Below are 20238 nucleotides of genomic sequence, written 5' to 3'. Positions count from 1 at the left end.
TTACTGTATGAATTTCTAAACACTTGTTATTCTCACTTTCTGTACCAACCTCACAATAAGGGAACCACCCTTTGAGTAGTAACTCTAGAGCAGGGAGAGGTTGGCAAGTCTTCTTAAAGGGCTACATAGTCAATATTCTTGGCTTCTAGGACCTGTATGGTCTCTGTCACAACTATTCAATTCTGCTGGTGAGGGACAAAACAGCCACAGGTGACCCGTAAAAGAATGAGCGTAGCTGACTTCCACTTTATTAAAACAAAACAAAAAAAAACCCAGGCACCTGGCCCTCGGACCACAGTTTGCTGACCCATGCTTAGAGGACTCTGGGGAAAAACAAGATGGGTTTCACCATTCCCCAACCCTGCCTCAGGCTCTGAGGAGATGGGAAGCCAGCACTAAGTCCTGAAGCTTTCTGGGCCTCGTCAATCACAGTGAAATCTCAGGGGACCAGGCTGACCTCCAGTGACATGCTACAGCACCTCCAGAGGTTTTCCTTGATGGCCAAAAGCCAAATCTAAACCATCAGTTCAACACACACAATGCCCTAAGAGAGAGCAATATATAAGAGAGAGGGTTACAAACCGAACTCGAGAAAGGCATATGGCCTGGAGGCCAGGCCAATACAGGTGGTATCGTAGGAAGCTGTGAATTCCCACCACACGGTCTCCAGGAAGCAGAAGGCCATGGCCGCTGGACACTGGCGGGAGCAGATAGCCATGCAAGCCACATCCCGCAAAGAAGAGAAACTGAAACAAAGGGGCAACACCTGCATTAGTGGAGGGCCGACTCCTGTATTCCTGCCCCATACTCAGACACAGCCATGCCTGTGCCCAGCACCTGCCTGGCCTTGAGCAGCCCTGTAGCTGTTTGCTGCGTGTCTACTGTCTCTTCGGCTGGGCCTACCTGGCACTTTGCCTTTCTCATCCTTCCTCTAAACTAGGGAGCAGCTATTTGCCACTGACACTGTGTGATCGCTCTTTTTGATTCCTGCACGAGGGATGCACGTTCCACTAGGGAGAGGTAGCCTCAGGCTTCTCTATGCCTACAGAGCAAAATCTTCTTCTTTTTTAATCGACACTGATAGCTTTCTAATGTTTAATCATCCTGGCATACTGAAATGAAGCCTTCTTGGGGGCAATTCATATATATTCATGTACACACAGCTGCTAGATTTAGTTTGCTAATGTTTTATTTAGGATTTCTGTGTCTATGTCATTTCCTTTCTTGCACTGTCTTCCATCTGGTTGTGGTATTGGGGTTATTCTGGTCTCATAAAACTGATGCAGGCTTTTCTCCTTCTTCCACTACTTTTCAGACTATCATGCTACCGTTTCAAGTTCTGGGGACTCAAGTTCTCTCTGTAGTGTCTACTGACTCCCACTCATTGAAAAATAGCTCCTTTGGTGTTCTGTAATTTTTGGTGAGAGGGACCAGTGTGGAGTTTCTCCCCCCCCCCCCCCCGCCCTGTAAGACTCTCTCAAGGACTGAGTTGTGGCACACACCATCTGGAGAAGATTTCCATTTGCTCTGATCAGCTACTCCAGGAGTGTCATCAGTCTGGAACCAATACCAATCACTGAACCTTGGTTTAGACTTAAACTCCAGTCCCACATGAGGCACAGAAGCAGGGATCCAATGTCTTAGATGAGATTTTGTTTTTCCTTCCCATTCAAAGCCAAGTAAAGATGAGCAAGTCCTGTTCTGGTGGGTGGCTATTTCCCATGGTTCCACCAGGGCTGTTGCCTAACCAGAAGACCTTCCTCATGTCGGGGTCTTGTTCCTACGCCTCACCCAGCGGATGCCCACAGGCCTCTCCCTTTATTTGTGCGTGCTGAAACTCAGGGCCTGAGTTGATCCTGACTGGTTCCCCAGGAGCCTCAGTGTCAGCCCACACCCTTAGCACCTTGATATCCTGTTCCCCATCACTTCTGGGACCTTGGGAATTCTTTCCTTCGAGCTCAGCTACACATTGAAAACAATTTCTCATATACATTTACCCACATTTCAGGATGTTTTTGTCAAAGAGTTTTTAGGTTATACTGTTCTATCATCTTTTCTACATAAAAAATATGTCAATCAAAAAAAAAAAAAAGGATAATCTCCTTCTTATACAAGGAACTTTCCAGAGGGCTTAAGTCTGTCTAGGGTGGGCATTTTCTATTTGAAAGAGAATCCCTATTTGTAGGCTGACTGTGTCTCCCAAAAAAGATATGCTGAAGTCCTAACTCCCAGTACCTGTGACTATGACCTTATTTGGAAACAGTCTTTGCAGATGCAATCAAGATAAAATTAGGTTATAACGGATTGGGGTAGCCTCCATCCAATGACTGGTGTGAAATATCGTTACAGAGATAGAGGGAAGAAGGCCATGTAACCAAGAAGGCAGAGACTGGAGTAACTCTTCCACGGGACATGGAATGACAAGGACTGCCAGCAACCACTAGAAGGTGGTAGAGAGGCAGTCTTCCTTAGAGCCTCCAAGAGCCCATGCCCCTACCGACACCTTCATTTTGGACTTCTGGCCTCCAGAACTGTGAGAGAATAAATTCCTGATGTTGTAATTTATTAATGGTAACTGTGGGAAAATATTTCAACTCCTTAACTATAAAGTAAGCTATAATACTGCTCACCCATATGGAAAAAAAAGGCCTGTTTCATCTGTGAAAAATAATGGTGAATATTTAATCCAAAATACAAATGAGCAGAACATTTTACATTACAGTTTTCACAAAAGACTGCTGAAACACCCAGAAAGTCCTTTGAAGTCACAGACCTTATTTTTTTCTTATCAGAGAAAAGTTTTCCTATTTGCAGTCCAGCACCAAGTTCCCATAGGATGTTAGATAATCAGAGCATAATGAGGAAGGGACACGGAGGAAGGTGGTTTCAGGTACAGCTCAGTTTTTGCCCCTGAGCCCCTGGAGCCCACACACTAACAGAAGGGCAAGAGTGGGAGCAGCAGCTCCGTGGGGGGCGAGGGGGGGGGCAACCACTCTCCCTTAATTTTCTGGCTGTAAATCCACACCACCTCAGACCACTATCTGACAGCAGACCCACTCGTGACATAGCATGTGATCACCTAATGTTATCCCCACACATGCTTCAAAGTAAACCGAAGTTTGCAGGTGTTCTGAAAAAGTGAGCATGCTTGCTTACTGTATATTGAAGTCACATCCCTCTGCAGAACCTCGACCTGGGTACTGGGCCAGTCGCAAGGCTAAAGTCTTGAGCTGTCTCCGGCATACCAGAAAATCTTGGGTGTGGTAAAAGTCAGTGGAGGCGGAGAGAGGCAGTCCATCCCTCACCCTCACCACACAGGCAAAAAGGATCATAGACATGGTCTGCAGGGGAAGTCATGAGGACACCTGAGGAAAGCAAGGTCATCTTGTTACTGAAGGCAGATGATAGTGACAGAAACATCCCTGTGCCTGAAACCTCATTCTGGTGGTTTCACCCTCACCCCCACTGGAATTGCAGATGCTGCCTGTATTACTACTTTCCTGGCCTCTACTGCTTATGTTGCTCCCTATCTTCCTCCTTCATTTTCCTTCCTGTCTCTTCCTCACCTGTAACCCTGCTTTTCCTTCTAATGAATCTCTCCCCTTCCAGAATGAAACCAACTAGGATGAGGGAGAAAGGAATAGGGAAGCAAGGAAGCTTCACCAGAAAGGCTCAGGAGCAACAGCAATGACAGGTGGGTAGCCGGGACACGGGTAGCAAGATGGCCCCAAAGGGACTGGAGGCACCTGACCTGGAAGCAGTAGGGGTGGGGTCCAGTGCTCTGCGCATTTCAGGTCACCCGGGGAAGTAGGTGTTGAACAGTTTAGTTGTCTTATCCTCACCTGCAGTAAAGGGATTCTGATCATCAACCTGAGTTGGTGGTGGGGAGAACAGAAGGCAAAAATGGAACTGAAAGAGTATGTCCTCCTGTTTTTCTGCAAACATCTGATACCAAGCCAGTCTTCAAAATGATGACTGAGTCCCTACAGATGGCTAAAGGAAGTCATTTAGCAAATTATATTACAGTGAGATCCTAAATATTTGGTCACAATATGTGGGCACTAGTAAGAGACAAAAGGAAATAGATTCTGAGCCCTCATGGTGCCCTTGGCAAATCAGAACAAGGTGCTTCTCAGGGTGGAAACAGCCTGGACCAGTTCTGCTAACAGAGCCTGGCTAGGTTTTAGCCCCAGCCGTTAACTCTGCAGATGCTGGCACAGGGCATAACCTACACACGCAGGCCATGGTAGCCCCACCACCAGAGATCAGTGAGGTGGCCACTACAGCTTTAATGGCTCTTTCCATGCACCTACACATCCTGTTTCCCAGACTGGGTTTGTGAGGTCCTCTACCTGATGGGCTGTTAATAGATACAGATGCTGGTAGACTTTCCTTTCAAAGAACTCCAAAGATGTAACCTCATTTGACCTTTCATTTCCTATAAGCAGGAAGGAAGGGGTACCCCTCTGATGCACACTCTTCTCTTCACCTCTGTGGCTCGATGTATTCTCTGCCTGTGTCTGCTACTCCTCTGATCTCCTCATATCCAAATCCAGGTCAAGGACTGTCTCCAATCCACCCTTTCCATGAAACCTTTCCCAGACTTGTCCAGTCAGAAGTACATCTACTTATCTCTTTGTTCTCTATTTTTCTAATTTGCATTTCTATTACCTAAGTGTAAGTTTTAAGAATAAAGACCAAATCTAGAATGTATAAACGAATAATTATTCCCATTTTACCCATGAAGAGACTGCAATGGTATAAAAACAAGAGAAGGCAAAAAGAAAACTTAGTCTATAAGCCAACAGATCCTACCAAGTCCATTGTCCCATCTCCCCACATATTCCATTGAGGAATAAAAATGTGAAAAGCCCCAGGAAAAATGCCTCCACACACAAAAGTGCTAAGTTCCCAGCAGGGCTAGCAGGGCCTGGCCAATGGCCAGAAGGCCCTGTGGGCTATACCACAGCTGTTTGGCCAATACTTCTGCTTCTGAGACCTCAAGCACCGAAGAGGTCACCAGGGCTTGGATGTATGGAGGTTACCTTCTTATACTTTCATGAATGTTTGAAATATTTAATTTAGAAATAAATTTTTAAAGATTTATGGGCACAAATCCCTGATAGAGACAGGGGAAGACTAAAAGATCAATGTGAGACTAGGATTTAGTGGCGAAACAAGAACCGCAACTTGCTTGTTACCTTGACAACAGTGTTATTTTGGTGAATGCAAGGTACAGCCATTCTGCAATGCATGTAGACAAGTGTTTAAGAATCCCTGTAATGAAGATGTTTCTGAGCACACTACTTGATAAGAAAGAACAACAACTTCAACAAGAATGCTAGGCCAAGATTTAAAGACGCTGAGTACTCCTCCCACCCTCCCCACTTCCCCACCACCAACCTAATAAAGGAGAGAGAGAAAGAGAGATAGAGAAAGAGAGAGAGAGAGAGAGAATATGAATCCATGAAATACCAAGAGAGTCAGAGACAGGATAGAAACACCCCAAGGTAAAATAAGAAAGGTACTTTCTAGGGGGCTGAGTAAATTCTGAGCTCTTTAAGGGAAAACAGTATGCATGTATTCCAACTGTCAACCTCCAATATCCTCTCTAGTGCTATTTTTATAGAACGTCTACTATGTGCCAGGTATTGATTTAAACCAGTAAAAAAGGAAAACAGTGAACTTTCCAAGTGATAGTAATTGAAGAACCAGTTCTACCACTCTCTAAAGGACCCAAACATCCCCTCCAGGCTCTTTTCTTCACCCTCTTGATCCTTTTGGTGATAAAACCTGCCTCTCCTCAAACAATAGCATTCAAGATAGATAAAACCATTGGTCAGTTCTATCAAGTTAGTAGTACTTTAAACTAATGAAACCCACATCCATTTATTTTAAAATTTTTATGATGCTTACAAGAAGGGGACACTGATATTAAGGGCCACCTGTGTTTGTGTACATGTATGAGTGTGTAAGTATATAGGACGGCAGCTACCTGAGGCATGGAAGGATTTTACACACGGCCGAGGAAGTGTCTAAGAACAGAGAAAAGAGCATTTTATTCCTCTGTGACATGTACTTTGTATTCCAAAAGATGAAAAAAACCTTAATACAAACAGGGAAAGGCTCATCTTTGTGTCTTCGCAGGGCCTGGTAAGAGCTTTGTATGCTGTAGGGATCTGGTGTTTGCAAATTCAGGTTATGAGCTATTATGAGATGGTCTATACTTGGATAAGAGATCTGATCACTGCTCGAAAAGAATGAACTGAGGACCTCTGCTTCTGAAGGTGGCGTTTAAGTACTTTTTCCTACTCCCACTAATAGTACTAAAAACCATGGACATTATATATGAGATAAACATAAACATCTGAAAGGTGGAGAGAAGGTGGCAGACTGGCGAGGGACTTTGGGAACTGGGAAATGACAGTTGTGTGAGCTTGCTCAGTTTTCTTTTTGCCTCATATATCCCGGTCTTGGTGCTGGAGAAGCTGGCAACTCAAAAATGCCAATGAAGACAAAAAAAGAAGGAGGAGGAGAAAAAAAAGACCCAACAATTTAAAAAAAAAAAAAAAGCCTCTCTCTATCCAACGAAGCAGGAAAGGTGCATGCAGCCCAGCAAAACAGAAAAGTTTTAGACAAAAACATTCCACTCCAGTTAAACACCAAAGAAAAACTGTAGCCATCATATATCTACAATAAAGGCTGAATTAAGAGCCCAGACTTCTACTCTTACCTGGCACTAATAAGGTGCCCCCCACAACTCTCCATGCTGCTGGCATGTCAGAGAAGACCAGGCAGGGAGCTACAGGTAGCAAAGAGCCAACCTCTCCCACTGTATCATTAAGGAGACAGAATTCCTATCTCTGCCCAGCAATAATGAGTAGCCCCTTTCCTCCAGGGAGCCAAAAAGAGGCCCAGTGGGGAAACCTGAACTTTTATTCCCACTTGGCAGTAATGAGATAGTGTTCCCACTTCCCTACTAACATAAAGGCCAACTAAAACAGATCCAAGTAAGATCCAGAGTCTTGTAACATAACATCCAAGATGTCTGGGTTTCAATAAAAATTCACTGGCCATACTAAGAACCAGGAAAATCTCAGCTTGAGTAAGAAGAGACCATCAGCTAACAACAAGATGATAGACTTTAAAGTAACTATCATAAAAAAGCTTCATTGAGCAATTATAAACAAACTTGAAACAAATGAAAAATTAAAAGTCACAGCAAAGAAACAGAAGATATAAAAACCAGATGGAAGTTTCAGAATTTAAAAAATTCTAAAAGTAAAAAAATTCAATAGATGAGCTCAACAGCAAAATGGAGGGGACAGAAGAATGATTCAAATCAGTAGACATGAAGACAGAACAAAAAAAAATACTTAATTTGAACAATCTGAGAGAAATTAGATTGAAAAATATTATACAGAGCCTCAGGGACTGTAGGGCTATAACAAATTACCTAACACACATGTCAGTGGAGCACAAGAGAAAGAGAGCAGGACGGAAAAAGTATTCAGAGAGATCAGAAAATTTCCTAAATTTGACAAAAAATATAAGCCAACAGATTCAAAAAGCAGAATAAATCCCAAAAAGGATAAACCCAAAGAAATCCATGCCAACAAATACAACAGTCACTCTTGATAAAACTAGAGACAAAAAAAATGTTGAAGGCAGCAAGAAAAAATATTGGGGGGTAGGTTGGGGACCAATTCAAATGCCAGCAAATTTCTCATAGAAACCATGGAGGTCAAAAGAAAACATATTTCTCAAGTGCTAAAAGAACTGCCAACTTAGAATCCTGTATTTTCAGCAAAATATCCTTCAAGAATGAAAGGAAAACTAAACTATATTTAGATGAAGAACACTGAGAAAATCTGTTACCAACACACCTGCTCTAAGAGAATGGCTAAAGGGAGTTCTCTAAACAGAAAGGAAATAATAAAAGAAAGAATCTTAGGAAAAAAGAAAACACCACAGAGAGAATAAAAACATGGGAAAATACAAGACACTATCCTTCTTATAAGTTTTGTATATTATGTTTGATGATTGAAGCAATGGCTATAACATTTCTGGTGCTCTCAATGTATTGAGATGAAATATTTCAGAGGAAATGTTTAGGGGGTACAGAGATACAAAGGGAGGTAAAGTTTCTATGCTTCACTTGAAATGGTAAAATGCTAACTTCAGAAGACTATGATTAAGTCATAAATATGCACACACGTAGACATATATATATATATATATGCATGTATAAGCATGTATATGTATATAAGCATGCATATACATATAATTACATACATATGTACACTGTAGCTGTATATAGGAGCAGCCACTGAAAAAGCTATAAAAAGAGATACCCTTAAAAACACTATACATAAATACAAATGGAATTCTAAAAGACATTTGAATTATTCACAGGGATGCAGGATCACAGGATCAAAAAACAATAAACAGAAAACAAAAAAGAGCATACTTAAATTATAATATATCAATGATTACATCAAATCTAAATGGTCTAAATATACATTAAAGACAGAGATTGACAGAGTTGATAAAAGACATGACCCTATGATTTCTTTCTCTAAGAAATTTACTTCAAATATAACAATATAGGTAAATTGAAAGTAAAGGAATAGAAAAAAATATACCATGCAAATATTAATCAAAAGAAAGAGTGGGGCATGTGGGTGGCTCAGTCAGTTAAGCATCCAACTCTTAATTTTAGCTCAGGTCATGATCTCGGCTCAGGTCATGATCTCAGGGTTTTGGAATCCAGGCCTGCATTGGATTCTGTGCTTAGCAGGGAATCTGCTTGAGGATTCTCTCTCCCTCTCCCTCTGCCCCAGCCCATGTTCTCTCTCTCTCACAATCTCAAAATAAAATAAAATAAAGAATGAGTTACATTAAAATCAGATAAAGTACACTTCAAAGAAAATTCCAAAGATGGAGAATATTACATAATAATAAAAGAGTAAATCTACCAAGAAAACATAAAACTAAACATATATGCACCAAACAAAATAGGTGAAGCAAAATTGATAAAGTTAAAGGAGAAATAGACGAATCCACAACTACAGTTAAAAACTTCAACATTACTTTCTCAACAATGGATAGAAAACCAGCAAAGATACAGAAGATCTCAACAACACTATCAACCAAAGTATGTAATCAACACTTAAAGAACACTGCATCCAACAAGAGAGTTCCTTTCAAGGACCCACAGAACATACAGCAAGATAGATGTGGGCCATAAAACAAACCTCAACAAATGTTTTAAAATGCATACAGAGTGTGATCTGAGACCACAATATAATCAATCTAAAAAGTAATGACAGAGAGGTACTAAAAACCTCCAAACACTTACAAATTACACAACACATTTTTAAATAACGCATGAGTCAAAAAGGAAGTCTCAAAGGAAATTTAAAAATACACTGAATAAAAAGGAAAACTTATCAAAATTTGTGGGATACAGCTAAAGTAGTGTTAAGAGGGAAATTTATAGCACCAAATCCTAATATTAGAAAAAATAACAAGGGAATACTATAGACAACTCTACAACCATAAATCTGACAATGTAGATGAAATAGTCAGTTCCTCAAAAAGCATTACCACAATTCACCCAATATGAAATAGGTAATTTAAACAATCTTATAACCAAATTTCCTATTAAGAAATTTTCATTTGTAATTTTAGAACTTCTACAATCTCCAAGCCAAGACAGTTTCACTGGAGGATTCTATTGAATGTGTAAAAAATGTAACGAAGAATTAACACCAATTCTGCACAATCTCTTTCAAAAAATAAAAGAGGAAACAATTCTAAATTCTTTTTATGAAGACAGTATCACATTGATGTTAAACCCAGAAAACTATAGGCCAATAATCATCACGAACTTATATGTGAAAATCCTTAACAAAATATTAGCAACAAGAATTCAGCAATATAATAAAACGAATCAGACACCATAACCAAGTGAGATTTATTCCAAGGATGTAAGGCTGGGTAAACATAGTAAAATCAGTCACTATAATCCATTATATTAACAGGCTAAAAAAAAAATCACACAATGATATCAATTAATATAGAAAGGACATCTAACGAAATTCAACACTTCTTGACGATAAAATCTTCAGCAAAATACAAAGAGAGGTGAACTTCCTCAATGAGGTAAAGAACATCTACAAAAAACCTAACAGCTAACATCATACTTAATGGTTAAAGACGGAATGCTTAAAAAAAAAATTAAAAGGGGCACCTGGGTGGCTCAGTGGGTTAAGCCACTGCCTTCGGCTCAGGTCATGATCTCAGGGTCCTGAGATCCGTCCCCCATCAAGCTCTCTGCTCAGCAGGGAGCCTGCTTCCTCCTCTCTCTCTCTCTCTGCTTGCCTCTCTGCCTACTTGTGATCTTTCTCTGTCAAATAAATAAATAAAATCTTTAAAAAAAAAAAAAAGACGGAATGCTTTCCCTCTAATATCAGATATCAAACAATGATGTCTGTGCTCACAGTTACTATTAAACATATTACTAGAAGTTCTACCCAGTGCAATAAGGCAAGAAACAGAAATAAAAGGCATACAGATACAAAAGGAAGAAACAAAACTACTCCTATTTGCCAATGACATAACAATCTACATGAAAAATCCTGAGGAGCCTACCAAAACACCTCCCAGAACTAATGAATTCAAAAACGTTGCAAGATGTAAGATCAACATACAAAAATCAACTGTAGGGCGCCTGAGTGGCTCAGTGGGTTGAGGCCTCTGCCTCTGGCTCGGGTCATGATCTCAGGGTCCTGAGATGGGGTCCTGAAGTGGGTTCTCTGCTCTGCGGGGAGCCTGCTTCCTCCTCTCTCTCTCTCTCTGCCTGTCTCTGCCTACTTGTGATCTTTCTCTGTGTGTCAAATAAATAAATAAATAAATCTTTTTAAAAAGAAATCAACTATTTCTATAAACTAGCAAGAACACATAGAAAACAAAATTAAAAACAATTATGCCAGGGCGCCTGGGTGGCTCAGTGGGTTAAGCCGCTGCCTTCGGCTTGGGTCATGATCTCAGGGTCCTGGGATGGAGGCCCACATCGGGCTCTCTGCTCAGCAGGGAGCCTGCTTCCCTCTCTCTCTCTCTGCCTGCCTCTCTGTCTATTTGTGATCTCTCTCTGTCAAATAAATAAATAAAATCTTTTTTTTTTTAAATTATTTATTTATTTATTTATTTGACAGAGAGAGACCACAGTAGGCAGAGAGGCAGGCAGAGAGAGAGGAGGAGGCAGGCTCCCCGCAGAGCAGAGAGCCCGATATGGGGCTCGATCCCAGGACCCTGAGATCATGACCCGAGCCGAAGGCAGAGGCTTTAACCCACTGAGCCACCCAGGCGCCCTAAATAAATAAAATCTTAAAAAAAAAAAAAAACAATTATGCCAAAAAAATCTCAATGAAGCTATAATTTTTAAAATAAAATACTTAGGTATAAATTTAACTCAACATCTATAGGGCTTCTATGCTGAAAACTACAAAACACTGCTGAAAGAAATCAAAAAAGTCTTAAATAAATGAGGAAAAATACCATGATCATGGATTGGATGACTCAATGTAGTAAAGATGTTAATTCTGACCCAAATTGATACACTGGTTACATGCACTTCCTATAAAAACAACAGAATGATAGTTTGTAGAGATAGATAAACCTATTCTAAAATTTATGTGGGAAGGCAAAGAAACTAAAATAGCTAAAACAATTTTGAAAAAGAATAAAGTGGAAGGAACCATGCTATCCTATTCAAGAGTTATTATATAGCTATACTAGTCAAGATTGAGTGCTACTGGCAGAGGAACAGAAACAAAGATCAATAGACAATACAGAAATAGACCTACGGAAGTATAGCCAAATGATTTTTGACAATGGTGCAAAACCAATTCAGTGGAGTGAGGACAGTTTTTCTATAGTTGGTGCTGTAGCAATGGATATCTATAAGGAAAAAAATTCTTGACCTAAACCTCACATCTTACATAAAAATCAATTCAAAATGGGTCATAAATGTAAATCTTAAAAAATAAAACTATAAAAATGGAAGAAAATATAAGAGACAATCTTCAGGACTTGGAGAAGAGTTCTTATACATGAGACCAAAAGCATAATCCACAAAAGAAAAAACAGTAAATTGGATTTCATCAAAATTAAAAATATTCAATCTGCAAAACCTTCAGCAAAAAGGATATAAGGCAATCCAGAGACTGGGAGAAAATTTTTTTTTTTTAGATTTATTTATTTATTTATTTATTAGACAGAGAGAGATCACAAGCAGGCAGAGAGGCAGGCAAAGAGAGAGAGAGGAGGAAGCAGGCTCCCTGCCGAGCAGAGAGCCCGATGTGGGACTCGATCCCAGGACCCCGAGATCATGACCTGAGCTGAAGGCAGCGGCTTAACCCACTGAGCTACCCAGGCGCCCCTGGGATAAAATATTTTTTAAACCACATATCTGATATACAGATATCTATATAACTGGAATCTATAAAGAACTCTCAAAATTCAACAGTAAAAAAACAATCTAATTAGAAAATGGGTGAAGTACATGAACAGACATTTCACCAAAAAGAATACACAGGTGGCAAAAAAGCACATGAAAAGATGTTCAGCATCACTAGCAATTAAGGGAAAAGTAACTTAAAATCAAAATGAGATAATACTACATACCAATGAGAACAGCTAAAATTTTTTAAAGTGAAAATATCAAATGCTGGGAAGGCATGCATAGGAACTGAATCTCTCATATGTTACTACAAAACAGAAAAGCCACTTGGGGAAAGTAGTTTGGCAGTGTCTTTTAAAACTAAACATGCAATTAACAAATGATCTATCAATCACACTGCTGGGCATTTATCTCAAGAAATGAAAATTTATGTCCCCACAAACACCTGTATACAATTGTTCTTAACAGCTTTATTTATAACAGTCAAGAACAGGAAACAACTAAATATCCTAAAAATAGTGAACGGTTAAAAAAACAACAACAGTACATTCATATAATGGAACACTACTCAGCAGTAAAAAGAAAGAAACTATTGAAACTCAAAACAACTCGGATGGATCTCAAAAGCACTGTGTGGAACAACAACAACAAAAAAACCCTATCTCAAAAGGTCACGTATCATAGGAATCCTTTTATGTAACATTCTCAGAATGACAAAATTACAGAGATGGAGAAATGATTCGTTGTTGCCAAGGGTTAGAGTTGGTGAGGAGGAGGGGAATGAGTGTGACTAGAAAGGAGAACAAGAGGAAGATCTTTGTGGTGAAGCAACAATTCTGTATCTTGACTGCGATGGTGGTTATAGGAAACTACACATGTGGTAAAGTGGCATGGAACTATATATACTTTATATCAATGTTAATTTCCTAGATTTGATATTGTACCATCCTTATTATGTAAGATGTAACCAATGGGGGAAACTAGGTAAAAGGTATATGGGACCTCCCGATACTATCTTGGCAACTTCTTATAATTACTTTTAAATAAAATTTGAAGAAAAAAGTATTAACTTAAAGTCTTTATACCATTTACTTAAATGAGGCTTTTTATGTTTAAGTGTCATTTTCAAATATCTCTATAAGTAGACAATAATCTTTTCTGCTACTTAACTATAGTTTCAATGATTTATGTGCAAATGTTGAAAAACATGTTTTATGGGGTGCCTGGGTGACTTAGTTGTTAGGCATCTGCCTTTGGCTCAGGTCATGATCCTGTGGTCCTAGGATGGTGCCTCAGCATCAGGCTCCCCACTTGGCAGGAAGCCTGCTTCTCCCTCTCCGACTCGCCCTGCTTGTGTTCCCTCTCTTGCTGTGTCTCTGTCAAATAAATAAATAAAATCTTTAAAAAAAAAGAAAAACATGTTTTATAGTGAGCAGCTCCATAACTACATGACATTTCCAAACTGGAAGGTACTCTAATCTGAGAATTAATTAAAATAAAAGCTGTTTACCAATAACTTGTATTCAGTTTAAAAAACAAGAAGTAGTGGTATAAATCTGGAAAATCATGCCACAATTAAAGAAAAAAAATATATTATCCATTATATAAAGACAAAAGTAACCTCGGAGTACTCACACAGAGACACTAGTTTGTCTTCCAGGTCTTCCCAGCTGCTTCTACAGGTCAGTAGGCCTCATAACCTGACACCATGCCTGGCACACATGAGGAAGGTCTCAGTAAAAACTGCTAAGCAAATGAATGAATGACCTAAAAGCTGCTTTATTTTTTCCCACTGGGAAAAGAAATGTGGGTTTTCAGATCTTGCCATATTCTGATCCATATTTTGAGCACTGTTCCACAATAAATTTTTACTTAGAGAGGAAAAAAAATTTATATAAATAGATTTTTTTAAAGTAGAAACTGAATTAGTAAACAATTACAGCACCCAAGTTACTATTAGGCTTTATGAAAATTATATCGTAATCTGCATCCCCCTTTCCCTAAATCCTCTTCTCAGCATCTATTTATAAACTGCTCATGTCATAGATTATCCCTCTTCTACCAGCAAAGACTTTGTACCAAGCTGGAAGCCACCCTTGTTCCCACTGGTTTTTCTCCTCCCCCCTTACACTTAGCCCTCTCTCAAATCCCTACCACATATACTCCTCCTCCTCCTCCTCCCTCCAAAACAGAGAGAGAAAGAAAACGTGAAAGAAAAACATTAAATGACCCAGTCATGACCAGGCCTTGCAAAAGATTAACAAAAACAAACAAAAAAAGTTTTATTCGGTACTCAAATATTCAAACAAAGTCTTGACCATAAGGCATACTACCCACTCCTCGAATATACAATGCAGAAAACAATACTGAGTTATGTCATCCTTACTGAATTCATCTTCAGCCACAAGACTTGAGAACTGGTTACCCAATTAAGATCATTCAGGCTCCTTTGTACCATGTTGGTTGGGGACAGTATGGGGGTGGGTGGGTTGAGGTCAATTCTTTGATAGGAGCTAAGAAGAGTAGGGGACTGAACTTGATAGCAGCTAATATTAAATGTGAGGCATTATGCTAGGAACTTTTAAACTGATAATGTTTATTTAATGCTAATAACTATCTATGAGGTAGATAATCTAATAATCATAATCTACACTGAACAGGTGGGAAAACTGTAGTTTCAAAGGCATAAGTGATAGAGCCAGGATTCAAAAACAAACTTCCCTTACTCAAAATATTCAAAAGCCTGTGTAACCTTTTCACTTTATTCTGCCTCTCTAAATCCAGTCTTTGGGATTACACCTACTTTCTGCTAGAGCATTACTTACTACTCAACTAATCAGAGACCTGTTAATAGAAGGAACAGAGGCCTAGGTTTACACTTGTTACAATTGTTCCTTACTCATTGTGTTTCTTTGAATAAGTCAGTTTTCCTCCCTGACCATCAATCACCTTTTGGATGCAGCTGGTTTCTGAAGCTCTTTCTAAGAATAAAACTTTCCGACTCCAGATGTCTTCTGTGTTGTCAACACATACAGATCTATAATAACCATCGTCTAAAATGTATTTTCCAGAGCAAATTCTATTATATCAACTTAATTAGATTTACCAATATTAAACTGCTTTCAATTTTTTTACATTCTAATTTTACTAAAATTCCCTTTATCAGGATGAATTCCTTGGTAAACCTTAATTAAAATTACGTTACCCATTAGTCTGAAGCTTATTTTTTTGTTCTGATCCTGTAGCAAATATCACCAATTACTTTTGGCCACTGGGAATATTCTTTTGTGGCTCTGATTTCTAAAAACCTTTTTCCCCAGATTGTTTTTTATCCTTCCGTCTCCTGAGGGTCTAGATGTAAGTCTATAATAGACACAGATGTACATCACCTCCTACACCTGATAGTTCGGAAAAGCTGGTCCAATGCACCCAGTATTTGGTAACCCAAATCGTATAATTTCAGTATGGTAAGAAAACTTTGCTATTAAAATTAAACAGTACTCTGACAGAGGCTTCGTGGATAATCAAGGGAACGATCGCCCCCTCTCTCATTTAGACACACCCCTTCTCATCCCATTGGGAGCAGCGCTCGACGCGCATCTGTCAGCTGAGGGTTCCTGAAGGCGCGCGCCTCGGGTTCTCCTGAGTCCGGAGAGCAGCCGGGGGAGGAAGACAGGGGGGCAGACGGCTCCTGGAAGCCCCACGAAGCCGGGTGGGGCTAAGCCCAGCCAGAGGGCGGGGCGGGCCCGGGGCCGCCTCCATCTCCAGGCCCGCCCTGCGCCACACCCGACCCCGCCCGCTTTAGGCTAACGGGCCGCGGCGCCCGCCTCCGCCCGCGAGCCCTCACCTCGCCCGGACGGCGGCCTCCGGGAGTCGGCGCCCGCCCGTCGCGCCGCCTCGCCGCCTCGCCGCGGTACCATCCGCCGCCGCCTCTGCAACCTCGGCCCACCGGACGGACCCGGCCCAGGTCACTGGCGGCCCAGGCGCAGGTAGGCGGTGGTACGCATGCGCAAGTCTTGAATTCTCCATTTGCTGCTGCTAAGCGACACCCTCACCCGAACAGACCAATCCCGGAGCGCTTTCCCCGCCGGTCCCGGAGGAATCTTGAATGAGCGGGTTCTTAAAGGGCTGCAACCCAAATGTAGAGGGGGTGTGGCAGGGGCGCGCGCGCCTCCCAATTTAATTCCCATCTCCTGGCTCTCACCGTCCTGGGTTTGATGTCCAAGCCTGTAATTCCCACGTCCGGAGGTGCCAGGAGACTTCTCGGTCTAAGCACGATTCCTGCCGGGGTAGAGTCCGCAACTGACGTGCGGAGGCAGGGAGGTTCCGCGTAATTGCGCGACACGCCCCAGCTGTGTGTGTGTTCCGCTGTCTGCGCCCCTGGGCGGGAAGCAAAATAGGCAAGATAGGCAAACCAAAGAGCACAGCCTCCTGCCACACTGGATGAGGTGCTAAAGTCCGACCCCGAGGGACAGATCCCAATCTGGGGATGGAGACATTCATATCACAGATGGATGGTCCAGTGCTGAGGAGCAGAATTCGTCCATTTACTTTTCGTCCAACAAATTTGGAGCACCTGCTTTGCGCCAGACACTCTACCAGGCACTGGGGACACAACGAGGAACTCCTGACACTAAAAACTATGTTAAGAGAGGGCAGAGAGAGAGCACCCATCAAACAAACAATTACACATATGTTCAAATACAAATTGAGGTATGTGTTCTTCAGAGAAGAACAAGGTTTTTCAGGGAAGTTACAGGAGGTTCTGGTCTGAACTTCAGAGTAGGAGGAGGCTTCCTTCAGAATGTGACACCAGCTGACGTAGCTAACTAGGCAAAGGGGGGAAGAAGAGTGTTTCAGACAGAGGGTAGAGTATGTTTAAAGAATAGGGAGGCTCCTTGGAGGGATGAAAAGAATCAGGGTAGTACGTGAGAACCTAGTGTTTAACAGGCACAGAATTTCAGCTGGGGAAGGTGAAAAGGCTCTGAAAAATGGATGGTAGGGATGGTTGCACAACAACGGAAAATTTTAAATGTCACAGAAATGTATATTTAAAAATGGTTAAAGTGGGGGCGCCTGGGTGGCTTGGTTAGGTATCTGCTTTCAGCTCAGGTCATGATCCCAGGGTCCTGGAAGTGAGCCCAATGTCAGGCTCCTTACCCAGCAGAGAGTCTGCTTCTCCTTCTGCCCCTCCCATTCGTGCTCTCTGTTGCTCACTCTCTCTCAAATAAATAAATAAAATATTTTTAAAAAAAAAATAATAAAAGTTAAAATGGTTAAACTGGTAAATTTTATGTTATGTATATTTTGCCACCAAAAAAAAAAAAAAAAGACATGGAAGGAAAAACTCAAGAGTTTAGAGAGTAAGGAATAGGGTGAGAACCACTAGAGAGAAGAGCTAAGTCTGTAGGATCTTATAGGCCACGGTAGAAAGTTTAGGACAGTGGGAAACTGATCAAACTTGCGTTAGTAAGATCACTTTGGCTGCTGTAGTTAAGAACAAAATGAAGAAGGCTCATGGAAGCTCTGACAGGTCTGGCTGGGAAGCCAGTGCAGCCATCTGGGCATGAGAGGATGATGCTAGAGCTTGGGCTTGGACTGGAGCCACAATGAGGAGGAAGAGAAGCAGCCAGTCTGCAGACACTCATAGCAGCAAAATCAACAAGACGTGGTGGTGATTTGGATGTGGAAGAGCGACAAAGTATCTTCAAGGGTAATGCCACTCTTCAGCCTTGGGTGAATGGGTAGATACTGGAAGGATTCATAGGACATAAAGAACACTGGAAGAGGTCCTGATTTTGGAAAGAAGAATGACCACTAGTTCCATCTTAGACAAACTGAATTTGAGGCGCCTTTGAGATTTCTAGTTGGTATGTCAATGTAGGCAGTTGAATATATAATGTATACATGAATATACATTCCATGTACCAGTCCGGGCTAGACATAGACTTTTGAATTTTTTATATTTTTTTTATTTATTTTTTTTAATTTATTTGACAGAGAGAGATCACAAGTAGGCAGAGGCAGGCAGAGAGAGAGGAGGAAGCATCCCCGGGTGGTGCGGGGCTCGATCCCAGAACCCTGGGAGGGCCGAAGGCAGAGGCTTAAACATAGCCACAGGCCCCCTAGAAAAGACTTTTGAAAGTCACCACCACAAAGGGCATTACATAGAAACAGAAGAGAGTTATGACAGAGTCCAAGACAAACTCCATGGATCCCTGCCTCCTGGTATTCACATTCTTGTGTAGTCCCCTCCCACACTGAGTCAGTGTTGGCCTGTGTGACGAAAGATCATGAGCGTAGGTCATAAAAGGCACAAAGGATAAAATCAATGGGATTTTTGGGGACTGACAAAGGAGACTGAAAAGGAGATTGAAAACCCCTTCACTGAATGGGCCTGGGAAGAAGCTAGGATTCCCCCTCAAAGTGCATTCACAAGTGAATGAAGATAGGTTCTTCTCACCACAAGTCATGAAAACAAGGCTCTGGCTTGGATGGGGAAGGAAAAATTGGCACCAAACCCACAAAAACCCAGAGGTTCTGAAGCTCGGGCTCTCAGAACCTGCAATGTGAGTGCTTTATAATAGGGCTTTGTGCCTTCTGACTGGTGCAGCTAGTGTGGTCCTGGCATCTCAGTGGACTGGGTACAGAGGTGATGTGGCATCTGAAGTACTAGCCCTCCTCTCCAATCACTGGCCATTCTGACTCCAGAGGGTTTCTCTTCTGGGCTTCTTCATCCCTCCACTTCCAGGGTTACACCCTGGACTGCTGTTATCACCGCAGAAGAGCTCCATGTCCAAAGTTGCAGATGCAGACACCTGATCTCTGACTGTCCCTAGGCTGTTCCCAGAAGTCTGCCCACTGTTCTCTGGCCTGCAGAAGCCTCCAGTCCACTTGGTCTTCAACTTTGTCCTGTGTATCACCTCTCTCCAAAGTTTATTTCCAATCACATCTCTCCACTCTTTCCCATCAGCTGAAAGTCCAAGGTCTATCACTTCCATCACCTTCTTCCCAATATGCTCCACTGTGCAGTAATTCTTCTGTCACACCTGCCTGGCAGCACTCCAACTCTGGGGAAAAAATCCAACCTTCTGGCTTCTCTGTATCTGTTCCTGAGCTGTAAGTGTTGCTGGAAAAAAATCTCAAAGCCATACAGATTAGTGCTACGTATGTACATTGCCCACCTCCACCAAGTCCTCAATATGGTCCAGCATCCTATGTTTGCCTATCTCCAATTTTTCCCACAGCCAACCTCGAAATCTCCCACATGCTCCCCAGATCTTTCACTCTTCTACATCTCCCTCCCTTTTCCAGATGCCTCCTTCACTGAGGAAAGAGCAACCATTAAAGCGAGAGTCCTCAGCTCCCACTAACTTCTGTCCCTCCAACTACCACCTTCATTCCCTTTTCCCTTTTACATCCAAACTTCCTGGGGAAAGGGGCCTACTCTAAAGGTCCCATTTGCTCCACCTTTCCTGAATTTCACTGTCCCTGGCAATACTCACTGCTGCCTCGACACATCACTGAAATTTCCTTCATTAAGGACATCAAAGTTCTAGTCTCTACCTTGATTGACCTTTCAACAGCCTTTGTAATTGCTTCTGTCTTGCTTTCTCAGTAATTCTGTTTTCTTATATGACTGCCCCGCCTCTCCTGGTCACGATTCCTGCGTGACCCTGGGCAAGGTACTCCCGCAGACAGACGGGACACCGCGCCTAAGAGGCGTGCTGCTCCTGCCAGACCCCGCCCCCGAGGCTAGCCCTCAGGACTGC

The 20238-nt window shown here is 41.8% G+C and overlaps 1 protein-coding gene across 6 annotated transcripts in view; it reads right to left on the bottom strand.

Moving 5' to 3' along the window:
- The window catches only part of SEC22C (SEC22 homolog C, vesicle trafficking protein), a 31528-nt gene extending 14716 nt beyond the window's left edge, over positions 1-16812 (bottom strand). Inside the window, exons 1-4 of one of the 6 annotated variants that reach the window (XM_045089017.1) lie at positions 16671-16787; positions 14102-14178; positions 3157-3365; positions 583-746 (exon numbers count right to left, since the gene is read on the bottom strand). In XM_045089017.1, the coding sequence (XP_044944952.1) occupies positions 583-746; positions 3157-3338 (346 nt within the window). In that variant the 5' untranslated portion in view covers positions 3339-3365; positions 14102-14178; positions 16671-16787. Of the gene's footprint in view, positions 1-582; positions 747-3156; positions 3366-3751; positions 3843-14101; positions 14179-16313; positions 16611-16670 lie in introns of those variants that run through there. The other 5 variants (XM_045089016.1, XM_045089018.1, XM_004754249.3 and 2 more) reach the window with 5 other exon arrangements.
- Positions 16813-20238: the final 3426 nt, after the last annotated feature.

This window comes from Mustela putorius, unplaced genomic scaffold, assembly GCF_011764305.1.
Source record: "Mustela putorius furo isolate JIRA1106 unplaced genomic scaffold, ASM1176430v1.1 tig00003834_pilon_pilon_pilon, whole genome shotgun sequence".
Classification (NCBI taxonomy): Eukaryota; Metazoa; Chordata; class Mammalia; order Carnivora; family Mustelidae; genus Mustela; species Mustela putorius.
This window is presented reverse-complemented; position numbering and strand designations above follow the sequence as displayed.